Source organism: Lepus europaeus, chromosome 17 (genome assembly GCF_033115175.1).
Source record: "Lepus europaeus isolate LE1 chromosome 17, mLepTim1.pri, whole genome shotgun sequence".
In the NCBI taxonomy this organism is placed as follows: domain Eukaryota; kingdom Metazoa; phylum Chordata; class Mammalia; order Lagomorpha; family Leporidae; genus Lepus; species Lepus europaeus.
In genome coordinates this window covers 59,941,341-59,957,574 of record NC_084843.1, presented here as the reverse complement: position 1 = coordinate 59,957,574, position 16,234 = coordinate 59,941,341, and the positions used below count along the sequence as shown (strand labels likewise).

At 58.9% G+C, this 16,234-nt stretch overlaps 1 protein-coding gene across 1 annotated transcript; it reads left to right on the top strand.

Annotated features, from left to right (window-relative positions):
• Positions 1–489: 489 nt before the first annotated feature.
• Positions 490–11,409, top strand: TBATA (thymus, brain and testes associated). Its single transcript, XM_062214707.1, has 9 exons — positions 490–559; positions 1,765–2,000; positions 3,607–3,762; positions 4,576–4,655; positions 5,779–5,949; positions 7,725–7,806; positions 8,534–8,681; positions 10,141–10,193; positions 11,164–11,409. The coding sequence occupies exons 1-9, from the start codon at positions 513–515 to the stop codon at positions 11,247–11,249; spliced, it is 1,059 nt and encodes a 352-aa protein (XP_062070691.1). The 5' UTR covers positions 490–512; the 3' UTR covers positions 11,250–11,409.
• Positions 11,410–16,234: the final 4,825 nt, after the last annotated feature.

The window sequence follows — 16,234 nt, the reverse complement described above, 5'->3', positions numbered from 1 at the left end:
TTGGCATCAGAGGTAGCAGCTTAACCTGCTGCCCCACAACGCCGACCCCTGAAGTTTTGTTTTTAAAGAGTGTCTGAGGCTCTTCAGTTCTCTGGAAATGGCCCTCCTTGACTTGACATGTGTTTACAGGACTCACCCCTGTCGCTGTGTTTCCATAGCAATAAGAATCCCCTGTCTGAAGGCACCACAGCTTACCCACTTTTTCTTTTGCCAATGGACATTTGGTTTGGACCAGATGTTTGCTACATTGGAGCAACGTCAGTAGGAATAGTCTTTAAAATACCCCCTGTGTACATCTGCAAGCTTGTCTCACATCTGGGAGAGACGTTGCTGGCGGTACAGCGTGCAAACGTTCAGTTCACAAGCTACTACCCTTTGTTCCCCCAAAGCGTCTGCTCCAGTCCCTACGCCCACCCCCACCCCCCCACCCCCGTCAGACCTCGAGACTTCCAGTTCTGCATCCTCAACACTGGTGCCGGGGCGCTGGCCTGCACAGCGTCAGGAACTCTGCAATGGCTACGGAGGTGACGGCTCAGCTGGCTGAACACCCACTGCCGAGGTGAGGCCCTCAGCAGCTCCTCTGCCGACTGAGGGTGGCGGGCGGCGGGGAGGGGCAGAAGACCCGGGTGGCCTTGGGGGAGCTGGGTAGCCTGGGGCCCCCGACACAGGCAGCTCTTCCTCGCCCTTGCCCGCCAGCCCAGGCCCGCATCAGCTGCGGTTACGGCAGGGCCCCTCCAGGGATGGGGAGGGCATATGGGCAGGAGGCAGGAGCTCAGCGCACAGGCATGCTGGGGTTTCTCTGCAAGGGATTTCCTCTGTTAGCTGGGGGCAGAGGGAGCCAACTGACTGCGATTTTCAGATTTTATTTCTTTAAGTCCCAGACTCTCTAGAGACGAATCGAGACTGGAACAGGAAACCCAGGGGCCGGGCCAGCGGAGTCCCCAGAGGGCCCAGGGGCAGCGAACGCTGCTTAGCATATCCAGAGTCCATCTGTACTCCTGCAGAGGGACACCCTCCAGCCAGGGCCGCCAGCAGGGAGTGCAGACAGCCACCAGGCAGGTGCTCCCACCAGGCCCCGCCCGAGCAGCCCACCACGGCGTCCCTGCTGGGCCCGACTGGCCTCCTCCACGTCCTCCAGGGGCAGTGTCCCAGGACAGGGCCAGGGTGTGTCGGGGAGGAGGGGGAACAGAACGCCAGAGACAAGCCGTCTCCAGCGAAGCCCAACGAGAGCTTGACGCTTCCCTGTGGCCTCTCCTGGGGGGACCTGGTGGGGGAAGGACCTGTCGGCCTTGGCTTTGGCTCTGGCTCTGCAGGCTGAGCATGGGGGTGCACAGCAGGGTGACGGCCCGCAGCTGGCTTCTACAGGGCTGTCAAGAGTTTGGCTTGGGGAAGCCCTTAGTGGGGCCAGCCCCTTGCCCCCAGAGGCCCTATTTAAGGGGGTTTTGCTCCATCCCAGGTGTTCAGAGGGGAAGGTAGGTGTGGGCTTCTGTTTCTGCTTTTAGATTTGGTCTGTGGGAGCAACCAGGGGCCCTGGTTGTTCCACGCGAGTTCCCGCTGTGGATCCCAGGAAGACCGAGGCTCGCAGGGGCTGGCGTGCAGCAGCCCCTGGGAAGGGGCTTGGGGAGGGCCCAGCTTCGGGCGCCTTGGAGCTGGTGGTGAAATCCAGAAGCGAGATTTCAGGGTGGAAGAAGCGTGGAGCTCTGACCGGGCGCGCACAGCAGCCAGAGGCAGCTCCACGCCCCTCTCTCAAACCCTCTCCTTCAGTCCAAAGGCTGAGCTGAAACCCGAGAAGAAGCCAGGCCACAGGCCACGGAGCCAGGGGGACGGAGGGCCACAGAGAGAGCTGGTGATCCCAGGGGTCGTGGATTTTGAGCTGATCCCAGAGACGGTGACGACCCCCAAGCCCCAAACCCCTGGCTCCTACCGCTTTGGCCGCCTCAGCCACCACTCCTTCTTCTCCCGGCACCACCCTCACCCTCAGCACGTGACCCACATCCAAGGTAGGGACAGCCCGCCCCGGGGGGCTGGATGGGGGCTGGGGGTGGGGGATCACTAATTGGTCTGAGGACTGGGAAGGAAGAATGGAGCCCAGCCCCGCTTTCCAGGCTGAGGCCACCGAGCATGGGGCCTGGCCAAGTCCCAGAGCAGCTGAGTGGCCAGGTGAGGACCGAAGCACGGACTCCGAGGGCAGAGCACGGCTGCCCCACGGGAATTCCCTCACTGCCAGATCCTCCCATTTTACAAGTCAGCTCTGCTCTGTCCTTGAACCCAGGCTACTCCATCTGCCGGACCATCCCGGGGCCAGGCGGGGTGGGATGGAGCGCCAGGGGTTTGGTATGAGTGTGAGCTGCCACTAGAGGTGCCAGATCTGGGAGAGAGATAAGAGTGTGCTTCTAGAAGTTCGTGAAAAACGGAATTCAAGGTATGAGTTGGGGCAGGCATTTAGCCTCCTGGGCAAGTTGCTGCCTCCTACATCAAAGTGGCTGAGTTCGATTTCCAGTCCAAGCCCCTGACTCCAGCTTCCTCCAGTGCACACCCTGAGGGGCAGCAGTGACGGCCAAGTACTCGGGTCCCTGTCTCCCACGTGGGAGACCTGCACTGAGTCCTCAGCTCTCAATTTCAGCCCGGCCCAACCCTAGCTGTTGTAGGCATTTGAGGAGTGAGCCAGTGGGTGGAAGTTCACTCTCTCTCAGTGCCTCTCAAATAAAAAAAGTAACTTAAAAAAAAAAAAAGTTTGAGTTCATTTCGGCTCACAATTTTTTTTCCTAAAATGTAGAAATTGCATATTATTAAAAACAACTTGCATGAATTTGTTTAAAAATTTGCACCCAAAGAAACTCATACTTAAAAAAAAAAAAAAAAGATTCGCTCGAAAGGCAGAGAATCAGAGGGAAGGCGAAAGAGAAAGAGAGATGGTCCAGCTACTGATTCATTCACTCCCCAGTGGCTGTAACAGCTAGGGCAGGGCCAGGCGTCATGACGCCAGAAGCCAGAAACGCCATCCAAATGGCCCACATGGACGGCAGGGGCCCAAACATTTGAGCATCATGCACTGCCCGTTCAGGTGCATTAACAGGAAGCCGCACCAGAAGCGCAGCAGCCAGGACTGAAGCTGGTGCTCCAAACGGGAAGCCAGCATAGCAAGCGCCACGAAGCTGTCCCCTGGAAGCGTACCTTTCATTCCGTTTCCCATGACCTTTTTTGAAGTCCTGTGTACAAATGTGAGAGCCACTTGGGGAGAGATGGTATTTCACCTGGTGTGCCTGGATGGGCTCAGAAGAGAAGCCCGGGGCCTGGGCCCGGGGATCTCAAGATGAAGAGATGAGCAGAGGCCACTGAGCGGGGAGGGGCCGACAGAGTGGGGTCCTGAGTCCCGCAGGCAGGCAGCTCAGGAAGCATTGAGTCGCTTGGTCCTTGAGGGTGAGCCATCAGGAATCACCTAACAGTCACCCAGACTCTGGGGCAAGGTCCCTCAGGTGGCAAGGTCCCCTCACCTCTGGGCTGCCTGGCTCACGGCCTTGCCTAGGCTGCCAAGCAATGGAAGTTTTCTCCAGAGCTGCCGGGTGCCCCCATGCCTCCCATCCTACAGCCTGTAACCCTTCACAGATCTAACCGGGAAGCCCGTCTGTGTCGTCAGGGACGAGTTCTCTATGGCACCCTTGCCTGAGTCCACACCCTTGTCTCGCTGTCTGATGGGGATGCCCACCATCTCCAGCCCCATCGGAGACCCCCAGTCCAACCGGAACCCTCAGCTTCCTTCTGGTGGGTACTTGGGCTCCACCGTGGGACTCACCCCTCCCCGCCAGGCCTGGCCCACCTGGCAGGTGCTGGGAGCCCTGAGCAGGGAAAGACCATTACGCAGCAGTGGGGTAGTTCCTCGGGCAGTTTGGCCCCACATGACTCCCCACCCCTGTCCCCGGGTCCCAGTCCACAAAATCGTGCCCCTGCTGGGACTGCAGGTGCACAGGGGCAATAGCAAGCTAGAGTCGTGTGACATAGCTGGGCAGGAATGAGATCTGTGTGTTCAGCTAAGTCATGTGCTCAGGCGCTGGCCAATCCAACAGCCAGCCAGGGGCTGATGCTGCCTGCTGGAGGCCTCACCTCTCTGTCACTGGGGGCAGGGGCCGGAGAGATGCCAGGGAAGGGGCGGGGCAGCCCGTGCAGGGCAGAGAGACTAGAAGGCCAGCTCCAGGGCCCTTCACCAGCCCCTCTAGGGAGCAAGTCAATATTTTGATGACTCGTGTGGGCTTAGCACTTGGATCTCAGTCCTGACTTCAGGCACCCATGAGGGGCAAAGCTAGAGAAAGCCACCTGCACCTCGGCACAGGCAGCTGGGTGCATGCCAGTGTCTCGCGGTGATGCTACCAGCAGGGAATCCACGTGATTCCCAATCCTACCCCGCCCAAGCGCACCCTTCCCCCTTTCCCTTGAAGACCCCAGCGGGCCAGGAAGGACAGGAGGCTGCCCTGCCCCAGGCCCTCCCTGCCCTCCCAGGCCTGGCGTTCCAGGCGGGGGGTGGGGGGTGGGGGTAGGGCCCCAGGTCCCTGTTGGCAGGATCTTGTCCCCTCCTCCCAGAGGCCTGGAAGAGGGAACTCAAGGAGCTGTCTTCCCGGGTGGCCACCTTCACCAAGGAGAATGAGCTGAAGACCCAAGAGGTAGGCGCTTCTCAAGGGAGCCCCTCCCCTCGGGGAGAGGGAAGGGCCCCTCCCTCCCTTTCTCACCAAACTCCTCCCACGCTGGCTCCTTGCAAGGCCTGCTGTTGGCCCTGGGGAGGAGGGGGGCGATGAGTGGGAACACCTGGAGGAGGGTGACAGCGCAGGTACAGAGCGGGGAGGGTGCCCGTGTAGGTGGAGGAACCAGAAGGGTCCACGGGAGACGTGACGCTGGCTGGCGAGGGGGGTCTGCGGGTGGGCGAGGAGCCGCAAACATGGGACGTCTGTGGGGCCGGGGGGTACAGACGGCAGCAGCCAGGGAGAAGGCAGGAAGGGGCTGGCTTTGCATACAGGGAGGAGCCACCTGGTTCTGATTTTCCGGCTTAGTCAAGAGTCTAATCTCATAAGGAGTGGAGAATCCCTCCAGGTTTTCTCCCAGGATGGGGACTGGGCCTGGCCCATGTGGTCAAACAGTCAAGATAACTGGGAGGCTTGCAGCTGGTGCTAGGACAGGCCTGGCCCTTTGCCGCGGAGTCTCTGCTCCTGGGCCTGGGCATTCAGTGGCGAGGCAGAGGCCGGGCTCCCAGGCCTGCTTGCAGCTCCCTCACTGTGGCAGTCCGCCAAGCTGAGTCTCAATCTTCCTATCTTTAACATGGGGAGAAGGACACTGGCAGTCTCAACTGGAGTCCCAAGGGCAGGAGGCTCTAGGCCTTGTGCTCAAAGGCCTGGCTTCTCAGGGCAGAGAAAAGACACAGGGCTGAAGGAGGAAGACCTGGGGCTGCTGAGCTAGGCAGATGTGGGGCCTTGGCTCAGGGTGTGGTTTTACATCTCTGATGGGCTGGGAGTTCCTGTATGGGAGCATCCTGGGGCAGGGTTCCAGGAGGAGGAGCCTGGGGCAGTTGAAGCTGCTTCTAGTGGGCTTGCTGCCGTGAGGGGGTGGGGAGGCCGGCCAGGGATGCCAAAGTAAGGGCTTAGCGCGAGGTGGGGGAGACCTGCGACAGCTGTGGTGCTGGATTTGGGGGTGCCCCGCACCTGTGACCCAGCCTCCTCCTCACCCCCTCCCTCTGCCTCCCCCCCTCCCCCCGCCTTGCTTGCTGCCTGGAGTCTCTGTCCACTTGTGTCCCAGCAGAAGGAAGAGCCTCTGCGGGAGCAGGGGGCAAAGTACTCGGCCGAGACGGGTAGGCTCATCCCGGCTTCCGCCCAAGCTGTTGGCCGCCGCAGCTCCCGCCAGCGGAGCCACCGCGCGGGCAGAGATGGAGGAGTGCAGGGCTTCCTCCTGCAGGACCAGGATCTGCTGGTGAGCAGAGGCTAGGGCGGTTCCCACTCCCAGACTCCCGGCTCGTGGGGGATGGCTGCTCCTGGGGACTGCAAACCCCAGCCCACGTCGGGGTGACTCTTGCCCAGCTCTGGGCCTTACTTCCGTGTTCCGTCCACACTGGGCGCTCGCACGCATTACCATCAAAAGTCCTTCTGGCATTGCAGGCGTTAATATAAGAAGCTGCAGGGATGGGCTGAGAAGCCGTGAGGTCCAGGTTCTGTCTCTGGTGCTCCCAAACCCTGCAGCCTGCAAGCCTAGCCCCAGCCGGGCCTCCTGCGCTCCTACAGGGGGTTTGGCCTATGCTTCAGTACAGCACAGCACAGAGCCCGCCTCCTCCATGCTCAGGTGTCCCCACCGAGGCCTGAGATGAGCCCGCACCTCGCTCTAGCAGGCTGAAGCTATGGAGGGGGGGTCCCTGTTAAAATGCACAGGTCCTCCAGAGAAGGCAGCCCCTCGCCACCTCCCGGGGACCCATGCTTCAGGCGTTCCTGTTCTTTCCAGTGAGCAGACAAGGGCGGGTCCTCCTTCTGCAGATGGGAGGCCGAGGCCCTGCCAGGTGATGCGCTGTGGCCCAGGCCCCAGGGAAAGAAGGGTGCATCCCAGCGAGACTCAGTGCTTTCTCCACCATAGGGCGACCTCGCCTCGCCAGGAATTAGGTTCTCGGGTCCCGTGGGGAGGGGGCACAGGGCAGGTAAGTTGGAGGTGGGGGCTGGAGAAGGGCCCAGGGCAGATCAGGGTGGGCCCCCGCAGCAGGGGAGAGGGGAGAGGAGGTGCCTGGGCATGAGGGTGGGCACCAAGGCGGGCATAGGTCTGGGGAGTCACCGGGCCCAGTTCCAGTTCTGCCAAGGACGAGGAGCCCTGCTGGGGTTAGCCAGGCCCCTCTGGACCCCGGGGTGGGGCACTGACATCGAGGACTGAGGGGACCCTGCCCCTCCCAGAACTCCAGGGGCTCCACCTCCCTCCATGGGCCCCGAGCCCTGCCCGCCGCAGCCCCAGGCACCCTAAGAAGGCCGGCCTAGGGAGTCCCCATAGCCCATCCGAGCCGGAACTGGACCTTTTCCTGATGCTGCTGGGCTGGAGAGCGCAGGGGAAGTTGAGCCCTGAAGTGGCAAAGACGCCAGAGGAGGAAGAGGATGCTGCCAGGAGGGAACCCCACGCCGGGCAGCTGGCAGCAGCAGCCCACTCTGAGCCCCAGGCTGCCCAATGGGGCGGCCCCACCTCCCCACTAACAGCGCCAGACTCTGGGAGCTCCAGGGTGGGGAGGCCTGAGGGGGTCCTGAGATCCCCCCAGCAAGGACCCAGCCACATGGGACTCGGTGCGTGTCTGGGGGCAGGGGGGGGTGACTGGCCAGCTCTGACCACTTTCCCACTGAGGGACCCTGGGGGACAACCAGCCCAAGCAGCCCCAGGGGCGGGGGCCCATCCATGTGGTGTCCGAGGCTTGGCTCCGCCACAAACTCCCTGCTAGCGGTCCCTGCTCAAAGCCCAGATTCTTCCCTGTCCAGTGAGGGGTGCAGAATCCTCCCCCAGGACAGCTATGAAATAAAGCCCTCTGTCCAATGCAAAACCCCAGGCACAGGGGAGGAAGGGGCCCTGTGGGGGGAACCGGTTTAGCCAAGCCTGTGACTATGGGAGCCCACTTCTGGGAGAGGGCCCCTTAGTGCCCCTGGAACCCACATAGGCCTTTGCTCCTGGCTGGAGCACGCTGTCCAGCCCCACTGAGCAGGACCTGTCCTCTGTCCTTCGGTCGGTAGGTCCTGGAACTCCTTTGTCAGATCCTGCAGACAGACTCGCTGAGCGCCATCCAGTTCTGGCTACTCTACGCTCCCCCCAAGGGTGAGAACACAGCCATGAGGCCTCCTCTCTGCGCAGAGGCTGCCAACATCCTGCCCTTGTTCCACAACTCTGTGGGACTCACACACCACTCCGTTCCCAATCCAAAGCCTTCGGCCTGGGCTTCTCCTCTTTTGGGGAGCCCCAAAGGAGCCCTTTCTAGCAGGACAACATCACTGCTTCCTCTTCCATGGTTCCTGTCCTGCTCCTTGGAGGGGACCCCTCCTCCATGCTGGCCCCAAGCCCAGCCACCCAGGAGGGAGAAATCCAGAGAGCATGCCTGGCAGACACAGCCCCTCTCACACCATAGTGGGAAATGCACAAATACATATGGGTGCTAACACACACCTGGATGCACACAAACACACAGGCAGGTGCACTTGGGGACAGTGAGTGGATTGAGTGGGAGGGGGAGGAGTGATGTGAGCCAGGAAGCTGATTGGAGAAGGCTTCTCAGACGGGAGAGTGGGGCAGGGGGTGGGGGCCGGCCCCAGCAGACTTCTCAGAGAGGGCCAGGGGTGTGGTGGGCAGGATGGGGCAAAGAGCAAGGCACATGTGTGCGTGTGCAACAGGAGAAGGAATGTCAGGCTGGGGGCTCTGCACATGGGGCCCTCCCCACAGGGCCTGAGGCAGCATATAGAGAAAGCTGCCCTTGGCCTGGCTTGGGCAAGAGCCCACTTAGGGGCAGCAAGAAGGCTGCTGAGAATTCCGCCCGGGACTCTGCTTTCAGAGAAAGACCTGGCTCTAGGACTCCTGCAGACAGCAGTGGCTCAGCTCCTCCCTCAGCCTCTGGTCTCCATCCCAGCAGAAAAGCTCCTGCACCAGCTCCAAGAAGTCCAAGAACCACCACCACAAGAGAAGCCGCAGCCAGCTTCCAGGTGAGCCCGCACCTCCAGCCTGCCCTTCTCTTCCCAGAACCACGCCCTCACCTGCAGTCATGGGAGGCCAGCAGGGCCCAGAGGAAGGAGCCCGGCATTGGCCCAGGGACCCTCCAATTCTACGCATGCTGCCCAGAGGCCCACACTGCCAGGCCAGACTCTGGCTGCCTGGGGTGGGGTGCCCAAGGGGGTCACCCATGTCAATTGGAACAAGACTGCTGCATAAACCCCATCAGAGAAGCCCCTGGCAGGCGGGAAGACACAGGTAGAGAAGAAAAGCCACGTGTGGCTGGCTAAAGGACAGTCCTGCTGGCGCTGTGCCCTAGGAGGCTGGAGGAGAAAGAGATGCACGGCCAACTGGGCAAGCGGAGTCTGCAAGGCAGCCGTAAGCGGAGACACGGAGTGCTCGCTTGTTGCCTGATGCCTGACCGCCGGGTGCTTTCCAGATTTCTGGTCCTTGTGATGACCCACGGCGCCATACCACCTCCGTCTTAGAGAGGAGGAAGCTGAGGTTCAGGAATGATTGCCCAGAGTCTCCTGGCTGCTTGCCAGGGGAGCCTGAGGAAATTCAGGTTCCTGAGAGCCCAGCTCTGCAGGTGGCAGGGAAGGCAGGGGCTCTGTGTTGTCAGCAGTCGTCCAGGACTTGGGGCAGCTTGCGGGGCACTGCACTGATGGATGGGATTTGCATAAGAAAATGTGGAGGTGGGAAAAGGCCATGCCAGGCAGTGGGACAAGGGTGGGGCAGACAGGAAGGTGCACACTCCAGGGAGTGTGAAGTCTGGGGTGGCTGGAGCAGTGGGCAGTGGGCAGGCTTGGTAAGGAGGGGCAGGTGGGAGTCGGGGAGGAGGGCTTAGGTTTGCTGAAGGCACAGGTCTTGCTCTGGCCTTGCGCTTGCCTTTCTCTGCTGCCCTGAATGACCAGAGGAGGAACGGCAGAGAGCAAAGCAGGCATCCCTGTGACCTTGTGCAAGCCTTGGTTTTATCATCTCTCAAAAGCCCCTTCCTAGAGGTGTAGGGAGGGAGGGTGGCATTGGGGTGCAAAAGGGATTGGCAAAGTATAAAGCCCGGATCCGAGACCGGGGAGCACCACCTGTGCCAGTGGGGAGGGGGTGGGTGTGGTCTCCCGCACTATGTGTAGTGAGCGAGGGACTGGGGCACAGCTGGGGCTAGGGGTGCCTTGCAGCTCCAGGGGCAGGAGGTGCCTCGCTTCGCAGGGGGTCAGCAGGCAGTAGAGTCTATAGCCTGGGTCCTGTTGGGGGAACGCATCAAGGCCACGTGGGTCTAGCCACAGTCAGTGGTGATCGGGTTGTCTGGGGGAAGATCTCTTGCCTCTGGCCAGAGCGGAAAGCTGTCTGCACCTGCACCACCTGTCCTGGCCTCCCCGTGCCCTGCCACACAGCCACTGTGGCAGTGGCTTTCCAGCCTGACTCTCCTGGCCTCTGCTCTCTGTTTGGTTACAGTCAATCCCCGAAGAAAATGAAGACCCCACCTTTACCCAAAAGCGAAAAGCCAGGTAAGATTCCACACAGGGGCTCGTTCTGCGGGCTCACCAAAGCCCGCTCCGGCTCGATCCCTCAGCAGCTTGGCGATGGGCCCCTGCCCACAGAGCCTGCTCGTTCCACGTACTCACTCAGCATTCCAACCGTGGGCCCTGCGGTCCTGGGGGCAGGATTCCGAGGCCCTGCTGTCACCGAGCTTATATCCTAATGAGGAGGTGCACAGACAACAGCAACAGCACCTGCGGTGTGGCGGTGGGGTGGGACTGCTGTGAGCAAATTCCAGGGGAGTGGGTGCTAGATGCGAGAAGGACCAGTGGGCTGTGGGGACAGCTCCTGGAGCTGCGTGACAGAAAGGCTCCAGGCCCGGGCAGACCTGGGAAGGGCCTGCAAGCAAAGCTCCCACCCACGTGGTGTGTGGGCGGACAGCAAGCAGGCCGAGAGACAGGTGATAAGAGATGCAACGAGACAGGTGAGCAGGGCCGGCCTGCGGGAGAGGCCAGGTGTGTGGTCTCGTGCAGCAAGTGCCTGGGGGCTATCAGTGGGGGTGGGTACCTCCTCTGGCTGCTCTGTGTGCATGGGTGGGGTGGGGTGGGGCAAGAAGGCGTGAGAGGGACCAGAGAGGAGTCCACTGCAGCCTTCCGGGTGCTTCAGGCCAGAGGCAGGGCGGTACAGGAGGAGAGAGAGGACAGGTGTCCTCAAGGGAGCGCGTTCTCCACCATCAGATGGTGAGGGGTTCTGAGTGCCCGGCCTGGAGGAGGCATTTCAGGGACGCTTATTCCTGGATGCTGAAGCCAGGAGGACGATGAGACTCAGAGGAGAGAATCGCTCATCCCAGGTCCCCAGCAGAGCTGAGACTGGACACTGGGCTCGCCTCGGGCCTCCCAGTGGCTCTCCCACATCCCCCGGGGAAGGGGTCTACCGGGGCTCCTGGGCAGCTCTTGCCCTCCTCATCCTCCCCTGCCGGCTGTCTCTCCCCTCCCCCAGAGTACATCGGGAAAGCGCAGGTCCTGCGGATGCCCTTGAGCCTGGACAAAGACGAAAAACCGTCAGAGGCAAAAGCAGGAAGCTGAGAAGTGCAGAGCCCAGCGAGGCACCTTGGCCTGCCTGGCACCAAGGCAGCTCCCAAGTCTGGGAGAACTTCGGCCCCAACCGCTTCAACAGCAGCTCCTAAACTCCTCGGCAGAGTCCTCCAAATAAAAGTCTGTCTTCCCTTCGGGAGGACAGGCCCGTTCCCCAGCACTGAAAGCTCCGTGCTTGTGTTCAGCTGCACGGAACCAGTCCTCCCGCAAGGGGCCGACCTGGTCCCAGAATGTGCCAAGAACTGCAGGGCAGCTGGTTTAGCTGGGGTGGCCTGAGAAACAGGCCCTGCACCTCCCACAGCCAAGACAGGGTTCTGGGAGGTTAGGCAGAAGGCAGGGAAAGGATGCACAGGGCGCCTTAGAGTGAACGTGTTCCCAGTGCCCGAGTTTCTACGGGCTGAGCACAGAGGCAGTGGCTTGGGTACCGGAACTGTTTTACACACTGCATAAACAATGGCGTCTCCACAAAGCCCTACGAGGTAGACGATCAGCCGCTCTGTGCACGTTTCGCTTTTTTTTCTTAACATCATCGAACTTCCACGCTCAGTGCACAGTGCAGCGGCATTCAGTGCGTTCACAGTGTTGCGCGACCAGCACTGCCACCCTCTGCGGAGCTGAGCTCTGCACCATCAGGCAGTAGCTTCCTTGCATTATCGGGTCCATTTCTCAATGCTGCAATGGAATTCCTGCAGCTGGACAGGAGGCGCGAGGGCCCACCTCCAGTGATGCCCTTCCTGCACTGGCACAGGTCATCACATGGCGAGAGACAGGAACACACGTGGGTATAGTGTGTCTCTTCTGGCCTCTCTCCCTTTTCTTACAAAAGCACCTGGATTCAATGGGGGAGCTCCATCCTAATGATCTGTAATCCTACTTGCCTCCCAAAGGCTGACCTCCAAACACCTTAGTTTAACGGATTAAGTTTCCTCTCTCTGAACACCAACACACAAACCCCAGACAACACACTGACAATATGGCATCCCGCACCTGGCCCCCAAGGCTCGTGTCCCTTTCACAGTGCAAGACACAGCAATTCCTTCCCCAGCATCCCAGAGCCTCAACCCTTGCCAGCAGTCACCCAAAAGCCCAAAGTCTTGGGGTTGGCACTGTGGCACCAGTGGGTTAAAGCCCCTGCCTGCGGCACTGGCATCCCCTATGGGCACCGGTTCAAGTTCCGGCTGCTCCATGTCCAATCCAGCTCCCTGCCTATGTGCCTGGGAAAGCAGCAGAGAATGGCCCAAGTGCTTGGGCCCCTGCACCCATGTGGGAGACCCAAAGGAAGCTCCTGACTCCTGGCTTCAGATCGGTGCAGCTCCTGACATTGCAACTATTTGGGGAATGAACCAGCAGATGGAAGTCTGTCTGTCTGTCTGTCTCTCTCTCTCTCTTTCTCCATCTGCCTCGACCTCTCTCTGTAAACCTGCCTTTCAAATAAAATAAAAAAATTTTTAAAAAAGGCCAACTCCTTGCCTTCCACGAAGTCTCACGGCACAGAAGCAGGCAGCCAGGTCCTTCGCCCCAGTGTGACAGGGACGGCCTTGTCCACGGGCCCCTCATTCCCATCTCAGACTAGCTGCCCAGCCCCCAGTCCTCTAGCCCTCCCCCAGAGTCTCTCGGGGGGCCCTGCTCACAGCATTCCAGCCCTTCTGCTTCTCCTCTACACTCTTCCAACCTCTGCCCACTCCCCAGGTCCAGGCGCAGCCACAGCAGCAGCCCCACTCCTCGACACCTGTAGGGGTCCACTCTCACCCGCGGATGAGAGACCTGCAGCTGGGTAACTTCTCACGGGAAGAGGGGTTTGTATAGCTCACAGTTCAAGGCGTTGAGGGATGGCCTTGCTGACAGAGTCCTGGGCAGCACAGGACATGGCATGGCAATATCCATTCACTGATGCACACTGGGACTGGTTCTGCTTTTTGGCGACTGTGAGTAACGCTGCAATGTACAAAAGCAGTCAATTTTTATATTGCAGCATAAATAATAATGAAGTAATCCACAGTACCCAGAGTACACTAAGGCCACAGAGACAGGACGTGGAGTCCTGATTCTCAGTCACCAGCAAGAGCCCTTGTGTCGCCCCCTGTCTTCTGTTGCCTGAAGAAAATGCCCAAGGCTGGTGCATTACGAAGATAAAGAGCTCACCGAGCTCCCAGCTTTGGAAGCAGAGCGCGCATGATGGGGCAACCCCCAGTGTTCTGCCTGCGGTCAGGGCCTCCTGGCAAGATGGCTCACAGTGGCAGCAGGGTGAGTGGAAGAGACCCCACGCAAGACAGAAAGCCAGAGATGGGGAGGAGCCAGGCGAGCAGTTTCTAGAACAGCCTCCTCTTCGAGACCAGAGTTAACCCCTCCCCAGGCGCTGCCACCAATGACCTGGCCACCTCCCACCAGGCCCTGCCTCGCCATGGTTCCAGCAGCTCTTGGCCACCACTTTGGGGATGAGGCCACCAGCAGGTAAACCCCATCCAGACTCAGTCCCTGGTGCCTTCCTTCAAGCCATCCCCTGACCCCAACGTGAATTTTGCTGTGATCATTCAGCACCTGTGCTACTCCTGACTGCTCCTTTCAATTGACCTTTTCTTTGCCTTCAGGACATGTGGCTCTGTTGCCCCGTGATCATATCCATGACAACACGGCTGTGATGGGTTGTACATATAGATACGTATACATGTGTTAAATATACACGTGTTGCAATTGAAGATGCTTCTCCATGTGCCACCTAAGCTCACTTACTGGACCATCAGGATAAACTTAACGTGCCTTGGGAAACACTGATTAGCATTGATTGCCCTCTGAAAAATGAGAACCCTAAACTTTATTTGCATGTCAAATACACATAACCTGGAATATTCGTACATTTGTGCCCAGCAGTATACTCCAGGTCATAGTTGTTTAAGCCACACAGGACTCTTTTTTCAATTTTTTAGATTTATTTATTTATTTGAAAGGCAGAGAGTTGCAGAGACAGAGTTAGACACACACACACACACAAAGATCTTCCATCTGTTGTTTCACTCCCCAAATGGCCGCAATGGCTAGAGCTGGGCCAGTCTGAAGCCAGGAGCCAGGAGCTTCTTCCAGGTCTCCCATACGGGTGCAGGGGCCCAAGGACTTGGGTCATTTTCCACTTTTTCCCAAGCACATTAGCAGGGAGCTGGATGGGAAGTGCAGCATCCAGGACTCAAACCGGCACCCATATGGGATGTTGGCACTGTAGGCAGTGGCTTTACCCACTATGCCACAGCACCAGCCCCCTCACAAGAATCTTAAAGGTAAGTACCACTGTTAGAATAAGTTGTCAGATAAGGAGCTGAAAGCTTAAGTCATTTGTTCCAGATCATAAAGTAAAAAACGTGATTTAGGACTCAGGCCCTGGAAGTTACTTATTTTTTCTTAAAGATATACTTTGAGAGGCAGAATTACAGATATAGGGAGGGAGAGACAGAGAGAGAGATCTTCCATCTGCTGGTCCACTCCCCAAATGGCCACATTGGCCAAGGGCTAGGCCGATGCAAGGAGCCCAAGTACTTGGACCATCTTCCACTGCTTTCCCCAGGCCATTAGTAGGGAGCTGGATTGGAAGTGGAGGAGCCCGGACACGAGCCAGCACTCATATATGGGATGCTGGTGTCGCAGGCAGCTGCTGTACCCATTACACCACAGTGCCCGTCGCAAACCCTGGCAGTTTAAAAGGGAAGAACCAGTGCAAGACACTAGAAGCATGACTCAGAAGAGTTGAGTTGCCTACGGTTACACAGCTGACTGGCACCTCTCTCCCTGTGCTCGACAGGGGGTCCCGTAGTTCACCCCCATGCAAATCGGCTTCATTTCTCCTCATGCCAGGTGATTTCCTGCAGTCTGGCTTCCATTTCACTGCCATGGCTTTTTGCCACGGCAACTACACTCCTGACGTCACTGTACAATATTTGCTAACTCTGCAGTGATATTACATTTGTTCCTGGTCTCTTGATCCGTACAACCACCTCTCCAACTCCTGGTACTGTCTTGTCTCAATTCTGAGCTTTTGTTCCAAAGAGTTCCAGTTACCTGTAAGTGCTTGAAGATGGCATTCCTCTGAGCCGATCAACTAGAACTTTCCCCGAGCTCTCTGGAGGAGCAGACATCTCCGCTGGTATTGACTGCTGTGGATCAGCTCTGTTTTCTCCATTCAGCTAAGTTCTTGCTTACTCTCAGAGAGCATTAACCTAGAGTGTTTATTGCTTAGCTTCTTTCTTCAGGCCAGCAGGAAGGGGACAACAGTGCCTCTGGGAGCTTCCCCAGATCTGGTCATCTCTGGCAGGCTAGGGACAGGCCACTAAGAATTGTAGAGTTGGGCAGTTTGGGGGCCCACGCAGGAAGGTGGACAACTGTTCGGCTGCATAGACAGCACGTCAGGGAAGGTCCTCCCCAAAACCCTGCCCCACACAGCTGTCCCTGGGCAATCCCCTCCTCTCCTGAGGCCGCAGTCCAGGCCTGAGCTCACTAAGACCCCTGTGCAACACTTGTGTGAACCCAAGGACAGAATCCACGGTGGTTTCGCCACGCACAAAAGCTGCCGAAGCCAAGCATCAGCAGACTGAGTTCCTGGCTGGGAAGAGGCTGTGTGGCCAGGCTTCCCCTGCACCAGCGGCCTCTCGCTCCATGACTGGGGAAACCCTAGCCCAGCCTGGAGAAGACCCACAGGGTCTGATGCAGGCTGGCTCTGTGTGCCAAGCGTCCCACGTGTCCCATGTCCAGGACAGCTTGAGGCACACTGACGCTGCCTCGCTGTGTAACCCGCTTCCTGCACCTGCAGCTTTGAGAAAACAGCATTAAACTTTTTCTGTGGCCCCGAGCGCTCGGAGCAGCCGTTCGGATCACTCTGAGGCCGCCCTCCCAGGTTGAAGCCCTCATCTTGACGTTGAATAAACTCTGAATTTTCAAATAGCCTCATTTTACTTTGGTCGACATTGGATACTCTGTGATTCTAAGTTCCAGCT